The 18,827-nt window shown below is 45.2% G+C and overlaps 2 protein-coding genes across 2 annotated transcripts; one reads left to right on the plus strand and one right to left on the minus strand.

The window, feature by feature from the left end:
• Positions 1-6,425: 6,425 nt before the first annotated feature.
• On the plus strand, positions 6,426-10,702 carry LOC101757898 (calphotin). Its single transcript, XM_004957890.3, has 6 exons — positions 6,426-6,699; positions 6,804-7,488; positions 7,791-7,987; positions 8,822-8,858; positions 8,966-9,030; positions 9,664-10,702. The coding sequence occupies exons 1-6, from the start codon at positions 6,605-6,607 to the stop codon at positions 10,160-10,162; spliced, it is 1,578 nt and encodes a 525-aa protein (XP_004957947.1). The 5' UTR covers positions 6,426-6,604; the 3' UTR covers positions 10,163-10,702.
• A 594-nt stretch (positions 10,703-11,296) lies between these two features.
• Positions 11,297-13,039, minus strand: LOC101758320 (transcriptional regulatory protein AlgP). Its single transcript, XM_004957891.2, has 2 exons — positions 12,632-13,039; positions 11,297-11,591 (listed from the first exon to the last, which is right to left on the minus strand). The coding sequence occupies exons 1-2, from the start codon at positions 12,940-12,942 to the stop codon at positions 11,534-11,536; spliced, it is 369 nt and encodes a 122-aa protein (XP_004957948.1). The 5' UTR covers positions 12,943-13,039; the 3' UTR covers positions 11,297-11,533.
• Between the last annotated feature and the right edge of the window lie 5,788 nt (positions 13,040-18,827).

Consider the following 18,827-nt stretch of genomic DNA (forward strand, 5'->3'; position numbering starts at 1 on the left):
GTCTGTGCAGCACTGGAACTCTTGCCAGGTCAAGCCTCCACACGACGACTCTTATCAGGTCAAGCCTCCACTCAGATGAGTCCAAATTTGAGATAGCAGCCGTACGGGGGGCAGAGGATGTCATGAACCATGGTAGCACACGGCAGCCACTTAGCAGCTGGGAACGTGGAACGTGACTACGTTCCTCGTCTCCGGGAACGTTGTTCCGGGAACAGAACAATTAGCCCTTGTTTACTTCCCAAGTTGGGAGGTGCCAAATTGGCATTTTGCCATAAATGCGACACTGTAGCGTTTCGTTTGTATTTGTGAATTATTGTCCAAATATTGACTAATTAGGCTCAAAAGATTCGTCTCGCAAAGTACAACAAAACTGTGCAATTAGTTTTTGATTTCGTCTACATTTAGTACTCCATCCATGTACCGCAAGTTTGATGTGATGGGGAATCTTCTTTTTGCATAGTGTCAAAGTTGGGAGTTTGGAGGGAAGTAAACAAGGGCTTAGTGGCACATGTGTGATGACCTCCTAAGTAAGACTTGCATCCCAATATCCCATGAATTCCCAAATACTAGAAACAGACAGCACATTGACGCCAGGGCATGGTAAACCCTTTTCAACAGTACAGGAGACCTTCATGTTATTACAAGCTACGACTTCAGGTACTCCTCCGAAAAGACGCAGCCGACTGACAGAGAAACACTCTGAATGACGCCTGGTCCTTGTCTGATCTCACCTGAGCGACATCTGTGATCTCGCAAAGTATTCCTTTTCTTTTAATGCCTCCTCTAGTGCGGCCTCTTGTTCGACATGTCTGGTAAGTGCCTTCTTGAAGTTGCAGCTGATTATTTGGTAGCCATACTTAGTGACCATTCGTCTACCGGAATACCATGCGAGAATATGATGTGTCCTCTCCCTTGTGCGCTTCAAAGTTCAATCACATGGTCTGGAAACCAGTAACCTGTGAACATGCTGTGTTGCCGTCTGCACCCCGCTTGAGAAATCTGAGTCTCCTGTTCTTTCTGAAGGAGTTTGCATCTCCTTTTTCATGTAGACAGTTGATCAACCAATAGTCATATGTGTTACCTTGCATGAAAAAAAAAACTAGCTAATTTGGTCCTTGTTGATACCGGTTTTTGACAAGAGTCAACCACTCCGTGGATAAGGTTCTGATAGCCGATGATGGAGAGAGAAATAGCTTGTTGACAACGCTGTGTTGACCAAGACTAGCCGTGGCTCACCATGATTCTAGAAGCCAGTGGTTTATTCTAGAAATCGACTCCACCAAATAAGAAAAATCGTGAAGATTTATTCTTGGTAGTTTTTTAAATAGTTGAAATAATCATGTCGTAATTGACTAGGATTTCTAGCTTGCTCCAGGTATAAATATAAACACATGAGCCTGGTAATGAATAATCATCAATCAATCAATACAATCTTTTGGCGTCACGCTGCCAAAATCTTCGGAATAGGAGCAGAGTAGATTCGACAAGTTCCTTCTTGCGTGCGGGGCTGCATCGGCTTCGATCTTAAGCAAGCTTGTAAGTACCATCACCCGATCATTACGATCTCTATCAGAACTTTCTAAGTTAAGTCTTATATTCTGATATTCGGTCGTGTGGCTAGTTATCGAGTTATCTTAAATTGCAAGTAGAACTTTCTAGATTTTGTTCAATATTTTGCTTGTTCTCGACGTTGCTCACAGTTATCGAGTTGTTTGGTTTTATTAAGTTGCATGGGATTGATCTTTTAGTTCTATCAAGCACTCACAGTTATCGAACGGCTTAGATCTGGTTAGATCTTGCATGCTTTACTTGCTTTATATATGATAGATCTGAAGATCTCTACCCCATCGGCTCTTCAACCCTATTTAAGCGTTCACCAGTTATCTGATCATATCAACTGGTTAGATCTTGCATGCTTTACTTACTTTATATATGCTAGATCTGATAGATCTCTACCCTTGCTCCTCGTACTGCTAGTCGTCGGATCCTTGACGTCGGAACGCTACTGTTGAGAGCAGACTTATCAGCTGGGTATCATCCATATCTCATAGAAGCGTGATGGCTTCATTGAGACGATAGGCACGCGTACGAGGTCTTGTTATCGCAAGCTTGTCTATTAAGTTAGTGGGCTGAAGTTAATATCCTCTCATTTGTATTACCTTGTCTAAGTTCAATACACTTATCATGACATTAATTAGATCCGTTAGCTTAATCAGCTTGTAAGCGGTAGGCAAGAGATCTTTGTTGTTGTGCTCTAATCTTTTAGATTAATAGGTTGATGTCAATGCCCTCTCATTCGTGTTACCTTATCTAAGTTCAATACACTTATCAAGATATTGACTAGATCTGTTAGTTTATCTAATGTGCGCATGGTGAGCAAGGGCTCCCTTCCATGGTTGTTATTTTACATTACTTTGGGGTGTTTGGATCCTAGAACTAAAGTTTAGTCTGTGTCACATCAAATATTTGGAGGCTAATTAGGAGGACTAAATATGAGTTAATTATAAAACTAATTACACAGATGGAGGCTAAACGGTAAGACAAATCTATTAAGCCTAATTAATCCATCATTAGCAAATAGTTACTATAGCAGCACATTGTCAAATCATGGACTAATTAGGCTTAATAGATTCGTCTCGTCGTTTAGCCTCTGTCTGTGCAATGAGTTTTGTAAATAATCTATGTTTAATACTCCTCATTAGTATTTAAACTTCGATGTGACAGAGGCTAAAGTTTAGCCCTGGAACCAAACGACCCCTTTATCTCAGCCCGTCGATTCATATAGCCAATAGCACATGCCATTAAATAAATCTCAGCCCGTCGATTCATATAGCCGATAGCATATGCCATTAAATGTTTTATTTATTTACACTGCATGATTACATTGAAAATTTATATGTCATGGTGTTTATTCCAAGAACGCCTACCCATGAGTTCGAGAGGCTTCGCCGCCGATTGGCTTAGGAATTTAATGTTTACCTTGTCAATTTTCAGGTTAAATCGCGAGCTGATTTGGAGCCTGCACTGAGTTAAACAGATCTCTCAAATCCTCCTTATTGTTCAACGCAGAAACCCGAAGTCCATTTTTTGTGTCAACAGGAGATGCACCTTTGCATTACCAGGGCAATATAATTTGAGCTTGGTGAAACCGTGAAACTGGAGACTGATAAGTTTCATACCATGGCGGTCGTGAGGCTCCCTGACAATGCTAAGAGTGCAAATGCTAGTGGGAGCCCTGAAGATTGTCCGGTGACTTGCCTGAACAGTAGCAGTGGCTGCTTTTGTTTGGCAGACCTTAACTTGTTCAAACTGCAAGAACAGTGTTTGGGGAATTGGAGATGGAGGAGGAAACCTCTTCTGGTGTTTGAGAATATCAGTGTTAAGGTGGCGACCATCCGGATGATCATCAATCGTGTAAACTTGGTACGCTCTTGTTGGTTTTTGTGCCAAGCTGCCCGTGTGGAACATGAGCCAGACGTCGTTGATGCACGTTGTGCATTTATATGATACACACGCATCGCTGCTCCCGTAAAGATTATGTTTGTAATTGTCTAACTATAGTTTGTATGATCTTGTCGATAATAGATAAATCTACTAATGGCTAGCAAATTCAGGTTTTCACAAAAGAAAGTCCCAATATCATTATAGTATTAACACGGTAATAGATAAACTCTACTACGTGATTAGTACTGACCAAGAAATCGGTCAAGTGATTATTTGTTACAATTCAGAGACAGCGCATTACATGTATAGAGTAAGAAAACTGAGCTCTATATGCCATTTAGCATAGCTCATGTAACTATAGAAAAGCATGCAATCGTTTGGACTGCGGACAGGCACCAAATGCTCCTTGTATATGCTATATGGGACGAATGGCAAGATTCCAGATGGACATCTGATAGTCAGAATGGCCGCCATTGTGGGGTTGCTGCAAACTGACTCTGAGATGAGTTGCCCAACATGGAGAACCTAAGTGTACCAGAAGGGTAACAAATTAAACTGAAAAAAAAATCCTTCATGGTCCATCAACACACGGGTAGCATTTTTAGAGTGGGGAATCAAATAGTTATCTTCAGTGCACAACATTGATAATGGCTGGCAATACATTTTTTTGAGGTCAACAGAGGGGAGAGAATCCCCACCTGATTTCGTTCATATGAGGCCTTTTGGAAGCTAAAAAGCCTTACAGAGTGTTTGCAGATTATTTGTTAGGAAAAAGGGGGAAATATAGAGATGCAAATTTATTTTAAGAGCATGGACATACATCCGTTGACATAATTCATTTCGAACTGATACATGTAAATTTATAATGCTCCAGTGTAGGAAAAGGAACTAATATGTATCCTATGCAAGTAATGCACCTCCGAAAAACCTGCTTCTAATGTTTATTGATGCACTGCTACACTGCTTGTTTACAAATCCTTATAGAATGTGTATATGCTGTACAAATTCATGCGTAAAACAATAAGGAAATTTATACGCAAATTTGAACTTACTTGTATGTCCTTTGTCTTGGTTGAACCTGTGCACATATATAATCCACTTAGAATGAAAATGAACAAAAGTTGCAAATTGTAAAAAAGAATGACACTGCCGTCACTTCCAAAATGGTAGGAACATGGGTGACACCAACAAAAGCTAAAGGTTTAGACCACATATTGTGGGAGTGTAGTTTACATGCAGGAGAGATAGGTCGTAGCAAAATTTTAATTCCAAGAAACGATTCAGCTATGCATGCCTTAATTAGACAAATGATGTTGCAGGGAAAGAGGGGTCATGGTAATATAGCACCAGACAATCGATTTCCTGATAACAGGCACTACTGCATGGAAGCTGAACAAACATATCCAATAGTTCCGTGATATGTCTGGTACTAAACTAATTTAAGAATAAAGAATTATGCTTCCAGTCTTACTGGAAACGTATGTGTACTATGCCTATACCCGCCACTCACCTGCAGTGCCGTTGCCTGCCCTTTTCCGTTACCAGACGGGGTTCCTATGCAGTAACGAGCTGCAACTTGGGTCACTGACAGATGGACCCCATCCCAAGTGTCAGTAGCCCAACTACACTTTGCAAAGTACTGCGGAGGAACTGCTTCCCCTTTACCCACGCATGGCAGCATGGATGTAGGACATCCTTCTTCCTCTCCAATTTTGCATATATTATTATAAAAATATTACACCAAAGTAATTTTTATATGCTTATAATTTATCCACTCGTCACTAAAATCATACGTGGTAATGCATAGATGACGTATGAGACAACTTACATCGAGCACTTTACTTGCACTGTGCAATTAAAAAAAAAGAGACGTGAAAGGAGAAAAAAGGAGAAGTTGTCTAGTCTAATGATGATGATGACGATGATTATTGAAAGCCCTTGGATGAACGGAAACGAGAAGCAGCCCAGCCCACTCCCTAAACCAACCGACGCTTTATTTCTGGTCGGATGGGCCCATAATGGTGTCGCGCAACCCAGCCAAACGCACAACGCGCACAAGGCGGGAAGGGGGCAACTTTCTCTTTTCACTCCTCGCCGAGTCGCCGCACTGCCTCCAGCTCTACAGTCCTTCTAACGGGTCTTCAAGTTCAGGATCAGCTGGCCGTTTTATGAGACCAATCTATGCATATGAAGAGATCATTTATCATAACAATACGTACTAGGCACGTGCTATTAGAACGATGTTCAGTTCCAGAGGATTTCAGAACCTGATTGGTTTGTTGCCAAAGTTTTGGCATGCCAAAAAAGTTGGGCACAAAACTTACCAATATTTTGATAAAGTAAATGGGAGATGTTGGCAAATTTTGGCAGAAAAACCAGTGCTAAATAGTCGGTTTGCCAAAATTAAGTTTGATCGCGCCAGGAGGACAAGACAAGAAGTTTCTGAACTACAGGGAAAATATTGCATCGAGCAACAGCAAAGGCAACTAGTGAACAGGATAGCTAACCAGCATTTTGATTGGAATCTTGAGAAGCTTTTGCCTGACTTAATGCAGCCTCGCTCGCAAACAATTCCGTGCTATAAGTCTGCAACCGATATCCTTGTCCGAAGGCTCAACAAATTCACGTAATCACAGCTCAGCAAGGCTCCTAGTAGGCGCCGCCGCCGCGAAACGCGAAGCATCGTCTGCAACATGCCAGTATGCCACCAAACGGGGGGCACCTCCTGCGCAAATGGGCTCAAAAGAACTGTTGTCTTCTTTATTTCACACAGCCTAAATTGGCCTTGCGCCCTTGCCCCTTTTTTTCCGTAACGAATTGGCCTGGGCCCTTGACTATGGACTTGGGCTAGACTGGGCCTGATCTAGATTCAGGCCATATCCAAATGATATCTGTATGAAATGATCCCTAGCATCTCGTGAAATATAAACCGCATCCCTGAGGCACGATCGCAGCCCATCCAATAGTGCAAGGTCCACGCTGTGAAATTCCCGAGCCTTTCATCCAACGCAAGACGCACACTCTTCCCCTTCCTCGCTCGAGTCCTTCGGAAGCACGCGGGCGCGCGACACACCGATCAGGCGCGCCGAAGAAGCAGCAGCAGCAGCCGCTCATCTTCCGGCGCCGGCGGAGCTCGACGGCCACCGCGCCCGCCGCCGCCATGTCGAAGAAGAAGGCGGTCACGACGATGACCCTCAAGGACTTCCACGGCGGTTCCATCCCCTCCGAGCTCCCGCTCCCCTCCGCCCCAGGAGTGTAAGTTTCCCACCAAACCCTAGCCCCTCCTCACCCGCCCTCGGCCGCTCCTCCGGCCCCTCGTTCGGATGTGGACTAACAGGGTTCAACCTCTCTCATCGCAGCACCCCGCGCCCGGCGGACCGCCCCGTCGCCTCCGCGTCCCCCGTCGCGGCCGCGGTCGCACGGCCCCGCGTCCCGGTCGCTTCCCCTACCGCCGCGGCGGCCGCGATGCCTTCCTTCCTCACCACCCCGTCCCGCATCGGGCGCCACTTCGACGAGGACGAGCGCACACCCTTCGAGCCCGCCGCGCCGCGCCGCCCGGCGCCGTCGCCCACGTCGTTCGCCCCCGCCCCCGTTGTGGTCCCTGCCAGATCCGGGCCCGGGAACGCCTGGGGCCCGAGGAGGGAGGCCGCTCCGGTCGCGTCCCCGGTTGGTCCCGCCCCCGCCTCCACCGGCGGCCAGATCTGGTCAGCGACACGCATCGCCCAGGCGAGCGCGGTGGAGAAGGTGATCTCCGGGAGATGGCACCCGTCGAAGCCCTCGTCTCCGCCGGCGCCAGTGTCGGCTCCAGTGGTGGAGACGCCCGTGGCCCCGCCGCAGATGGAGAGGCCAAGGTCTGTTGGCGTGAGAGAGGTGGATGGTGGGGTCGAGAGGGGCGCAGCACCAGTGAGACCCGCGTCGCATGAAGGAAGGGTTGGGGATGGGAGAGTCGCGGAGGTGCCGGAGAGACCAAAGTTGAAGCTGCTTCCTCGATCCAAGCCAGTCGAGGCTCCTGAACCATCTCCTACCTATGTTGAAGATAAGCAGGTTGTTACTTTTGTTCTTTGTTTTAGTTGATCCAGTTGCAAATTTGTTTGTCATCTCTTTTGACCAACAGCAACAGTACTGTAGCAGTGTTAGCCTACCAGAAAACTAAGTTGCTTTTTTGCAAAGCTGCAAATATAACGATAGATATGTCCCGTGCAAATGTTACTGGATTGTGTTACATACTATTGTATTTGTAATGGTTTTGTTATTTTGATAACTGGATAATTGGTATGCAGACTTTCACAATGACATCTCTGAAATCTAATACTTTTTCATTGGTAATGTGGATCATGATTATATAGGTGCACCAGGTCCAGGTTACTGTGAATGTCATGAAGGTTGAGGCTGTTCATGATGTGAATCAGAATGTGATGGCAGCTAAAACAGGAGTGTTAGGAGCAGATGCTGAGACTGAGAGCAGGGTAGCAGAACGACCACGGCTGAATCTGAAACCTCGTTCGAATCTGACAGGACAGTCTGTTGAAACTGTAAAGGAAAGGTATGTGATGTTTAAGGTTTCAAATTTCCTTTCTGATTTTTTTAATTTAGTTGTGATCATTTGTTGTTGTAATCTGTTGCATGTCGTATGTATGGTAAATACAAACATGTCCAAGCTCATATTTTGGTTTCCATTCTTTTCCAACTTGCATAAATTGTTTCTGTTAAGCTTAAGCAAGCAATCCATCGTTACTGTGAAATAAGTGTCAAACTACTCTGCTGTCTCAGTGTTATCCCTATATACAGTTAATGATTTTCCACAGTTAAGCATAGTTTGCTGCATTGCTCTGAATTGTATCCGGTTTGAAGATTAAAATGACACCAACTATGTCCTTTAGGTTTAATGTTTCTGCATATTTTTTGCTTTATGATAAATACAAAGCTAATGCTTAACTGAATACCATAAAATAGGTTTTGTTGTCTACATAAGCAAGTTTATACAATTAAATAAAGTTTACCTTCAAGTTCGTCAAATAGTTAGAGTGTTGATTCAGTCTTCATGACATGTGAAATTTTTTTAGTGATTTATATGGAGCAAACATTTTTGTATTTTGCTCAATATAGTTCTGTAAATAATATCTGCAATAATAGTGGATAGGGAGAATGTTGGTGGTTGGAATGACTGGTTGTAGCAGAATGACGTTTAGATTCTTTTATTTTGGTACATGCACCTCATTATTTTTTTTAGTATGTGAGAACTTGGAATCTTTGTAGTTTATATTAACAATTTATTTAGTGATGCTTATTTTTTGAGCAATTCGATATCCAATAAGCTACCCAGCAAGAAATAATTTCACCATATTGACTTATTTCTGTTGCATTCTAAATGCCTTAGGCAATCCCTCTTTGGTGGTGCTCGCCCCCGGGAACAAGTATGTAATCTACTTACCCTCTCTTCATGTGCCTTTTAGTGATATGATATTTTATGTTCTCTTCTGTTTCTGGATGAATCAAAATCTGATATTGTTCTTTTACTCAGGTTCTCAAAGAACGTGGAGTAGATGTATTGGCCAGTGATCTTGAAAAGACTTCACCTGTTGGCAGGTATGTTGCTGTGATGCTTTAAGCTACATTAATAGATGTATTTTAGTTAAGTTGTGATGATAAAATTTTGCACCTTTTGCCGTTTGAGATCTTGTTTCCAACTATCACTACTTTTGCAGCTATGAATTCATTTATTGCTTGGAATTTGATATCAGAGGGGATGTTTGTATTTAAATTTGGTAGTTACATTCTTACATGAATGGGACCAGAAACAATGAATTGGTCTGTATTGGGTTAACATAGGATAATTCATCTCTAATAGGTAAGTGATTGGTCTTTTGATAATGATGTGACTAATGTAGTAGTTGAGTAGTTTGTTTTAAGAATCTGTTGGGGTTAGCAGATTCGAAGTGGAAGAATCCAGGATTTTTTTTACTACAGAAGTATAGAGTTTAACTTTTTATTAAAAAAAAGTTGATATTGTGTTCATGTCACAGAGACTGACTAGGTTGCATTTGATGAATCATGGAATGTGACACTGAGAAAAACTGTAATGCTTGCTGTGAACCGGATTTTCTTGTTTCATGGCAGTTTGTAAAAAAAATGCCTTGAATGTGTTTTTTCCTTGCAGAGAGTACTAGAGGAAAGCATACAATTGAAAGTATTTACTGATAGTCTCTTTGTCATTTATAGGTCTAAAGGTGAATCTGCAAAAGTTGAGCAGAAGGTTGAAGCTATGTCCATTAACCCTTCTTCTGTTCAAAGGGGTGAGGGTTTTCCAGCTGGTCATAGAGACCCAATGAATGGCGATAGGAAAGAATACAAGCGGGATACAGACAGGGCTGATGCATATAGACCTACTCGTCGAGAGGACAACAGGAGGGTCGCCAGAGATGTGGAGAAGCCGCCGGAGCAACCACGCCCAGAGCCTGAAACCTGGCGTAAGCCAGTGGAGCCACCGAAGCCTGAAGTTACAACACCCCGTTTCGGGAAGGCAGCAACTGCATTGGAGCTCGCCCAAGCCTTCTCAACATCCATGTCTGATACCTTGCCACAGAGCCGATTGACAAGTGTTCCTAGTCCAAGGGTTCCTCCGAGCCCAGGTGGTAGGGATCAGTCTGGGTTTTCCAGGCTCACTGACAACAGAGCATTACACTCCAGCCCTTCCCAGCGGAAGATAAACGGCTACTGATCCCTTGGCACACATATTACATGTGCCATGATGACACAGCTCAAGAAGGTATCATGGCCTCAATGAAGCGCCGTGCTGTATCTTGATGTTCAACTGTTCCTGCGTGGAGATGTCCAATTGTTGCTCTGTCAAACGGTGGCACACGAGGAGCGCTAATCTCAATTAGCACACAAAAGGCTCCTCTCATAAGTTTCTGGTTGTTGATTTACTACTCAGGGTCGTCCTCTCTTGATAGGTGAAGAGATGTGAATTCATGAAACTATTTCTGCTTGTGTTCTTCAGCCATGCTACCCGTGATTAAGTGCTGGGGAATAATTGCTATGCTGCTCTGCTAGTTTGATGTGCCGAATGTATTTCTGGCGTGCCTGGTTCTACGATGTTGCCAGATTTGTGGTGCTACGCATACACAGCATATGTATTGAAATGTGCCCTTTTGATGGCGCAAAATTGTTGGTTTCATTGTGTTGGTTTTGGGAACATATCATTGGCACAAGGGACTAGTGCAATTATGTTATGATCCAAGGATAAATAGTTCTTCAATCTTTTTTGTCTGCTTCCTCTCCATCTGGATTGCCTAATCTTTTAGGATTCCAGATGGAATCATTAAGGTTCCTTTAACATTCCTTTAGGCCTCGTTCGTTTCACCAGGATTGGATTCCAGCTAGGATTACTTCCAGGTTCGGTTTGAGTGATTCCACCCGTATCACTCAATCCGGTCAGGATTCATTCCAAGGGTGAGGAGGTATGGTTTCAATCCGGGCCATCTAATGTAGAAGGATTCCAATCCAGGCCGGTTTTCGTTCCAGGCCAGACTAAAACGAACAACACTTTCAATGCAAGTCTGGTTTCAAATCGGGTCACTTCAAACCATCCGGAATGGACCTCATTCCGGGCCAATCCGGTGAAAACGAACGAGGTCTTAACAGGGTCTTGGTTGTGTTTCGTTTCTGTCCAACTTTTGTGTTTTCCGGATGACCTTAAATTGGTCTGAATCTGGCAACTCGGGTTGAATCGCTGCAAGTGCTCGCATCGTTGGGGCACTCAGTCTGGTGTCTAGATTCCAGGAGTGCGTAGATTGTTGCTGCTCGATTCCTAGAGCACACCGAGACGAATCCCTAAAGGCGATGGGGTAACTGAAAGGCACAAGCACAATCCAAGTGGGGGAGAATCTGAAACAGCAGAGTTGTATGCACATCCAAACATCCTAGGAACAGGGACAAGCTTTGTGAGCGTCAGGTTGGGAGCACAAAGCAGAGCCGTCGTCGTCCGTCGAGCCACACCGACACCCACACACGCAACCACACGAACACGAGCTACCCCCACCGCCGGTTCCGCGCCGCCGCCGTCGCGTGGTCCGCAGGTCGCCGGAGCTCAGAACAGGAACGCCGTCGGCGAGAACGCCGGCAGCACCGTAGGCGGCCCGTAGTGCCTGCAGGAAGAGGAGAAGGTACATGCACCTTGGTCAGCGTCACACAGTGAATAACTGAATACTGATTTGATTGATTAACACAAGATAGGCGAGTGAAAAAACTGTTTGATTTGGTGGATCTACGTCATGTACAGACGCCCTAAGCAAGCTGAAAATACCGTTGGGTTTGGTGGATGTCTTTGCAATCTGCGGTGCATGTCATTGCATATGAAGATCTTTTTCAGGTGACCGGTGATCCCGAGGGACAGGCGGTCGTGGTAGGCATTATGGTCGCAGGCTCGCAGGTTCAGTTCGGCCATGTGCTGCTCATGCACAGGAGTACAGCCTTGTGGGGGGTGGCCTGGTGACCCGGCAGGGCAGTGCAACGGACGCATCTTGAGTTTGACCATGACCAGGACTAAAGCTGGGTAAAAAGGTCTCGTTCTGACGCATGCACTACCGACAAGAAAAGGTGGAAACATTGGCATTTGGGGGGCTCCTGAACTCTGATAAGGATAACGAGGTTGTCCGCCATGGAGATGAACCCAATCGGAAGAACACTGCGCTCTACACCGTGTGGCCCGTGCAGGAGCAGTTACGGTTGAACGTAGTGTTTCCAAACGCTGAAGGTGAAGAGGATGGCACGCACAATTCGCAAGCTACACTTGGCCGCACGAGCTACCAAAAAAAAAAGAAGAGTAGCTTTGACCCGATCGAGAGGGTTGCTCGTGTGAGGCGGCCTCGAGTGGACTTTTGGATCGCCCAACTAAAATTAGGTGGCGCGAGTTGGTCAACTAGCTAAAGCTACCCATTTGTCTCGAGGGCTTATCCACTATCTTCCGATCCAAACCCAAGGTCACGTTCACGTAGAAACGTGACCGCAAAGAACTAGCCTGGCGAAGCACATCGTGGGCCCAACTTGGCGGTGACACGTGACGCCCGGTCAACGCCTGCGTGTCGTGATCTAAAGCCCCCGCCCCTCCCCGAACCGGCAAACCCAACGGCGACTCGCACAGTCGCACGCGACGCAGGACGCACGCACGCGCGCCCGAGGGACTCACCGGAAGTCGTCGTAGCTCGCCGCCGCCCGGGTGGCGGGACGGGGCGACCTCGCCGCCTTGGCCTTGGCGGCCGGCTTCGCCTGCGCTTTCGCCAGCGCCGCGGCGGTCACGGCGGCGTCCTCGGAGATGGCGCCCAGCGTCGGCTTCCACGCCGCGGACCCCGACGACGACGACCGCGATGGCCTCCGCCGCCGCTTCTCTGTGGGCTCGGCGGTGGCGGTGGCGGCGGCGTCCTCGGGCGCCGCCGCGGCCGGCGCAGGCGACGTCGGCGCCTGCCGGCGCGCGCGCCTCACGAACGCGAACAGCTTCATGTGCGTACGTGTGGCTAGCTAGCTCTAGCTCCCCTGGTTTTTCCTTTACCGTTGGACGGAAAGCTCAGCTAATCTGCATCACGGGGGGAGTTTTGTAGTGGGCGGCTGCGGATTGGCGCTTATTATATGCACACAAGCGGGGGGTTGGACAACTTGTTAGTTGCGGGGCCAAATGACAAAACTGCCCTTGCTCCTTATAAGTATATGAATTTTTTTTGTTTAGAAATTGCAAACACCTCCTAATTTTGTAGGAAAATTACAAATACCCTTTAAATCTTTGTTTGGTTTTTTAAAGTATCTTTGTTTGGTTTTCTCTGTGCCGTCCCAACCATCATGGAAGGATATGGTTAAAACCCTCGAAGTGGGAGTCAAAGAGGATGCAGTGACATACTACATGAGTTAAAGATGAACATAGTACGTGTCTGCACAAGGGTTATGCCTTTGCGCAACAATGATATTTTCCACTTAGAACAACAACATTGTTGGAGCTAAAGCCTGTTTCTACAGGATGAGGCAATGATGGCGCTCATCAGGAACCCACAATAGTGGGAGCATAATTACTAAAGAAAATGGACCACGCTTTTCGTTAATAGTTGTGGTCATTGGCAAAGCAAGTAAAATACTCCCTCCGTTACAAATTATTATTCGTTTTGGGTTTTCTAGATACAAAACTTTTGATATGTATCTAGATGTATGTATGTCTAGATACGTAAGCAAAAACTATGTATCTAGAAAATCCAAAATAAATAGTAATTTGTGACGGAGAGAGAGTAGAGAAAATAAAATTAATTAAATGACTTTCAAGAGGGACTTTTGCATTTGCCCCCTTTTTATTTGGTAGCACTAGCAGGATGTACGTAGTTTTTTCTTATTTCAACTTTCAAGTGCCGCACAAAGCCGTAGTTTCAACTTGCAATAAGCTGCAAGTTTTAGTCAATTTTCTGATACTATGTTGTCCATGTGCCGTGGCATGGTTTGACGGTGAGACGTCAACCACCACAGCACGACAGCACTTGTTCATCAAGGCTTGTGACTAGGGCCGCAACTATTCGTTCAATCGCGATCAGATGGCCATGCCGCTTCTTGGCATTTTTTTTCTCGAGATAAACGCGTACATACAAGAAATTATTTGGAATATGTGATACAATTTTTTTTGCAAGGGTGGTACAATTTTAATTTATCGCAAGTTGGACACATAAAAATGAAACAGGTCCTGCTTTTTTCGGTGATTTTGTGACTTTGATCCGGCAGCTGTGTTAGTCTTCCATTAGTCCAGGTTGTTGAGATAAAGGTCGCAGCCGGAGATCACACCTGCACGTCAGCTGTATCTTGACTTGTGCAGACATGGTAATTTCATTGTTTATCGATTTTTGGTGTTACCCCATGACATGATGTGATGCACAATGACCTTTGGATTTGTACACATGGGCGGCTAAAACTTACTCCAATGTTCTGGTATATTAAGGACTTCTTTTATAACAATTTTCATCACAGTACACTTTTTTTAACATGTGCACCAAACAGTTGAGAGGGAGCTAAGAGAAGAAAATCAGCTACCAAAGAAAGTTTAACACAACTGCAGCTGATAAAGTTCCTTATGGTGTAACCTGCCTCGACTCGACATCTCGACGCAAACGTGTAATCATGCGGCAGGGTCACATTCAGGAAATGTGTAGGGGCCTTTTCAATATAAATCAAAGCTGCCCATTGGATGAAATGATTTATATAGTATGTTTATAAATATGCTTCTATCTATCGAGCTGTTACAAGATCAGACACGATCCATGCCCAACAGTTTTAAAATGTTGGCCATCTTATCTTTTTTTTATTAATAAACATGAAGTCAAAACCTTGACAGACGCATGCATATTTGTTTATGTTTCTATCTCTTTCGGATCACAAATCCAACACAGCAGTATCTGGCAGGATATGCAAACGAGAAGTAAAAGAAAGACTACTACAGTCAGCACTGCCCATCACTAGCTTTTCTTTAACAGATCAACTTAATAAAGTTAACTGAGGATACCATGACATGGCTTGCACTGAAACTTAACTTGACCTAATCAACAAAGTTCAGTATCGATTCGGTCTCGAAGAACTAAAGAGCTAGGTGGGGTAAAATAGCAGCAAAGGTCCTTATGGTGCTAGAGATTTTTTACGGCGCTTTTGTATCAAGAGGTACTAAAATTATAGCTTGAGACGTTGGGACAGATCACAGAAGTGATTCACCGTCAATCTCAATCATGCTAACATTAGGTTTTGAAAGTTAAATTTGTGATGGTTTTTCTTCTTTTCATGATTCAAAATAACACATCAAGCTTATTAATTCACATTCTAGTCACATAAAGAGAGGCAAACAAAAAAAAAAATAGGTATGGGACTCCCCTGCTGATTCCTTTTTAAAAAAAGAGAGAGGTAAACATTCTACTTAAAAAAAAAGAACATGGTGGCCCATTATAAATTAACTATTCAAACTCAGTGAAGAAACTTGTGTGGAGATTCTCCACTGTTACCCTTTGGAGTGCTTGTGTGCTTTCTGTAACTCTCGTCGAAAGGGTGAAGCATGGAAAGAACCTTTTACATAATTATTAATCCAACTTTGCTGTTTTTTTTTTGAAGAAACAGGAGGGGCAGGCTCCTACTGAAATGCATTAAAATGAAATAGCGGTTCCGGTTGAAGTTACAGGGAAAATTAAAAGCTTGAATGAAAAGGAAAAAATTACAGAGCTTCGATCCAGGCCATCAATGCCGGGGCCCAAGCAGCTTTAGCCCTATGGAGGCAGACGATGGTTAGCTCTTCTTTGAATTTTCTTTGGCAACCTTGCACTGTGGGCGGAGTATTGTTGAAGGTCCAGTCGTTTGTGACAGTCCATATAGCCCAGGACATCAGCATGATGATTTCTATGAAGAAGGGTACATTCAGTTTTTTTCTGATGGAGTTGAAGATGTGTATTGCCGGCCTGGCTGGAATCCAACTTCGCTGTTGTATAAAATGTGGATACCCCAGCAATGCAGCATGAAGGAATAGTAACGAAACACGACACTGAATCTGAGCGATGTCACTTGGCACTTCAGGCAGAGGCTGCGCAAGCCGACCTTAATGATTGGAAACCCAGAAGAGGAAAAGATAAAGAAAAGCGGCAAAGATTGGAAAGCAACAAAAGAGAACAAAAAGAGGCAAATGATTGTTAATTTAAATGACAAGGACACATGTCCTATGATTGATCTTCTCCGGCCACCTTGGTTAATCTTTTTTTTTTGTCATCTTTACATATCACTCACCCATTGCATGGAAAGTTTCTATACGAAGGTATCATTGTAATCTTACTGCAATAAAGGGAGTCAGACTCCATCTGGGTATAACTTTTTGGTTAACTAAAGGAACTGGAGAGGAAAGATATATGACAGTTTTTCACACAAAACTCTCGAAGATCAAAAAAGAAACCTAAGAGGAAACCATCAAGAAAATAGGCCCCAAGGCATCGAGTGAATGAATAAAAACTTTAAAGTGACGAGAACCTTTTTATCCCTTAGCACACCTCCAAACCGTTCCATGTGGCTCTGCCTGAATTGGTGGTGTCAACTAAAGGGCCTTTGAGCCATCATATGACAGGGAGGGTGGAAAATACCTGCTGGTTTTATTCAAAGAATAAAGGGGGCTCTGCCCACCAGACAAGTGGGAAGTTCAGGTTCAATCAAATTGAAATGAGGGTGAGAGGACACCAACATGGCAGATACCCTTCTGAGCTGGTGAGGATAGTAAAATCCGCAAATTGGAAGCTGCCTTTGGTCCTGACTAGCTCCATGTGCTAGGCTGACCTTGCTGTATTTGTATGCGTTACCTTGGCCCTTGGGGGGACTGAACAAGGCCAGTAGCATTTTGTTCTGAAGAACTGCACATGATTGCCTGTACTTCTCATTATTTTTTTCAGATTGTCAACTCTTCATTTCGGTCTTTATATAAGTACTATACATGTGTACCTCTTGTGAAATTTAAGAGCTCAACTTGTACAGCTGCAGGGCTCAGATAGCATACATACATATATTATGCATTTGACGAAAAGGAGGTATGCTGATAAACCAAAATCAGCTAGAGAAACCTGAAACGAGTTCTCTACTTGGCTTCCCAATCCCAATGATGCCAAAGAAGAAAAGGAACAATTCGAACACGTTTCAAATCGAGCTGTCTGCCTGCAAGCAAAGCGTTTAATTTGCAAGATAAGCACGAACGACGACTGTTAGTCCATCTCAGTGCGCTCGATCTTTCAAGCGAAGGCACTGACCATGACGAGCGAGTGCTCGAGACCAAACTGTCATTATCCTCCTTTTCGTGCCATCTATCATGGCCCTCGAAGGATGGTGAAAGACCGCAAACCCAGGATTAAACCACCGCGAATCGCTCGTTAGCAACCGATGATCTTTCTCGGCCGATCCAGCTCCAATGGCAAAAAACGAGGCCTAGAATCGGATCGGCGAGGCGAGATCCGTGCGAAAACGAAGGCGTGCGTCCTCTTTCCGCAGCCGGATCCTTTTCAGGGGCCCTTTTCAGATAGGCTCGGAACCTCTTTTCCTTTCTTTCTTCCCAGGAAGTAAGGTCGATGCGCGCCCAGCAGGAGACCCATGCGCCGTCGGTCTCAGGAGCTCAAGTGGTGGACGCCGCTGTCCATCATTAGCGCCGTGTGCGTTCAGATAGAAGTGGTATATAGGGAGGCCTAGCTAGGTTGTTTCTGCAACGTGTTCGACAGTTCAGTGCTTGCTGATGAGAAGGAGATCGAAACCGACGCGTAGCGGGTGCCGGCGTCACGCGTGGCGAAGAAGAAGGACGTGACGGCGCCATGCAATTGACCGATCGATCAGGGAGACAGGGAGCATTAGCCCCTGGTGCTAGGGGGAGAGAGGACCAGCTCGATGGATCGTCCTCGAGCCCTATGCCACTGACACTGAGCGATCCTAGAAGCATGTGTAGCACGCCGGCCTGGGACGAGACGATCGCGGACGACTGGGGCGTAGCGTGTGATGATGATGACTTGGTGTTGAGACGAGTGCCAGGAGAACGAGGGAAGCTATGGAGGGCATGGGCTCCCAGGAAGAGACACGACCCAGCAGCCTCGATCGCTGGTTTGCCATTGGGCTCGGAGATCTCCGGGGGACCGTGCTAGCTTGCTAGCTCCGCGGCGCAGAGGCAGAGGCCGGCTCGTCTGTATCCGGCCGCCCGCCCTACGCCGGCGGGTACAGCGACGACGCTATACAGGAAGGAGGCGGTGGAGGACCTGAACCTGGATCTGGTGATAGTGATCACCGCACGTACAGAGAGCTTATTCAGAGGACGGTGACGAGAGCTAGCAGCAGCCTCATGGTCACGGCAGGATTTCCATGACTCCAGGTCCTAGTTGCCTAGTTGGGGCACGGGCACACAGGCGCACAGCTGGCCAGTCTTGTCGTGGCCAAACGCACGCACGCAAAGCTTTAAGCTTCCGGCAAAACAGACACGACCAGACAAAAACAGCCCACCAACACGACGGGCCATGATGTGGCTGAAATGACTAATACAGCCCAGTGTGTTTTCAATACGTGCAGGGCCTAATAAACGGCTACATCGAGTTTGCAATACAGCCCAGTGTGTTTCCATCTATTTCCTACTTCTAATATTATAAAAAAAGTTCCCCAACGTACTTCTATATATGCTTTTAAATTACACACTTCGATAATTGTTAATATAAAAACTAACTTAAGGTACACATGTATTTTATACAAAACCATGCTATCGGACTTCGTATGCGCAACGTTGTGCTAATAATACATCTACAATTAAGGTGAGAAAAATTTTAGAATGGTCGTAGAAAATGAGAGCCGTCCATCACGACAAATTTAATGTTGGAAACAAA

The sequence above is a fragment of the Setaria italica genome, chromosome II, assembly GCF_000263155.2.
Source record: "Setaria italica strain Yugu1 chromosome II, Setaria_italica_v2.0, whole genome shotgun sequence".
NCBI lineage: Eukaryota > Viridiplantae > Streptophyta > Magnoliopsida > Poales > Poaceae > Setaria > Setaria italica.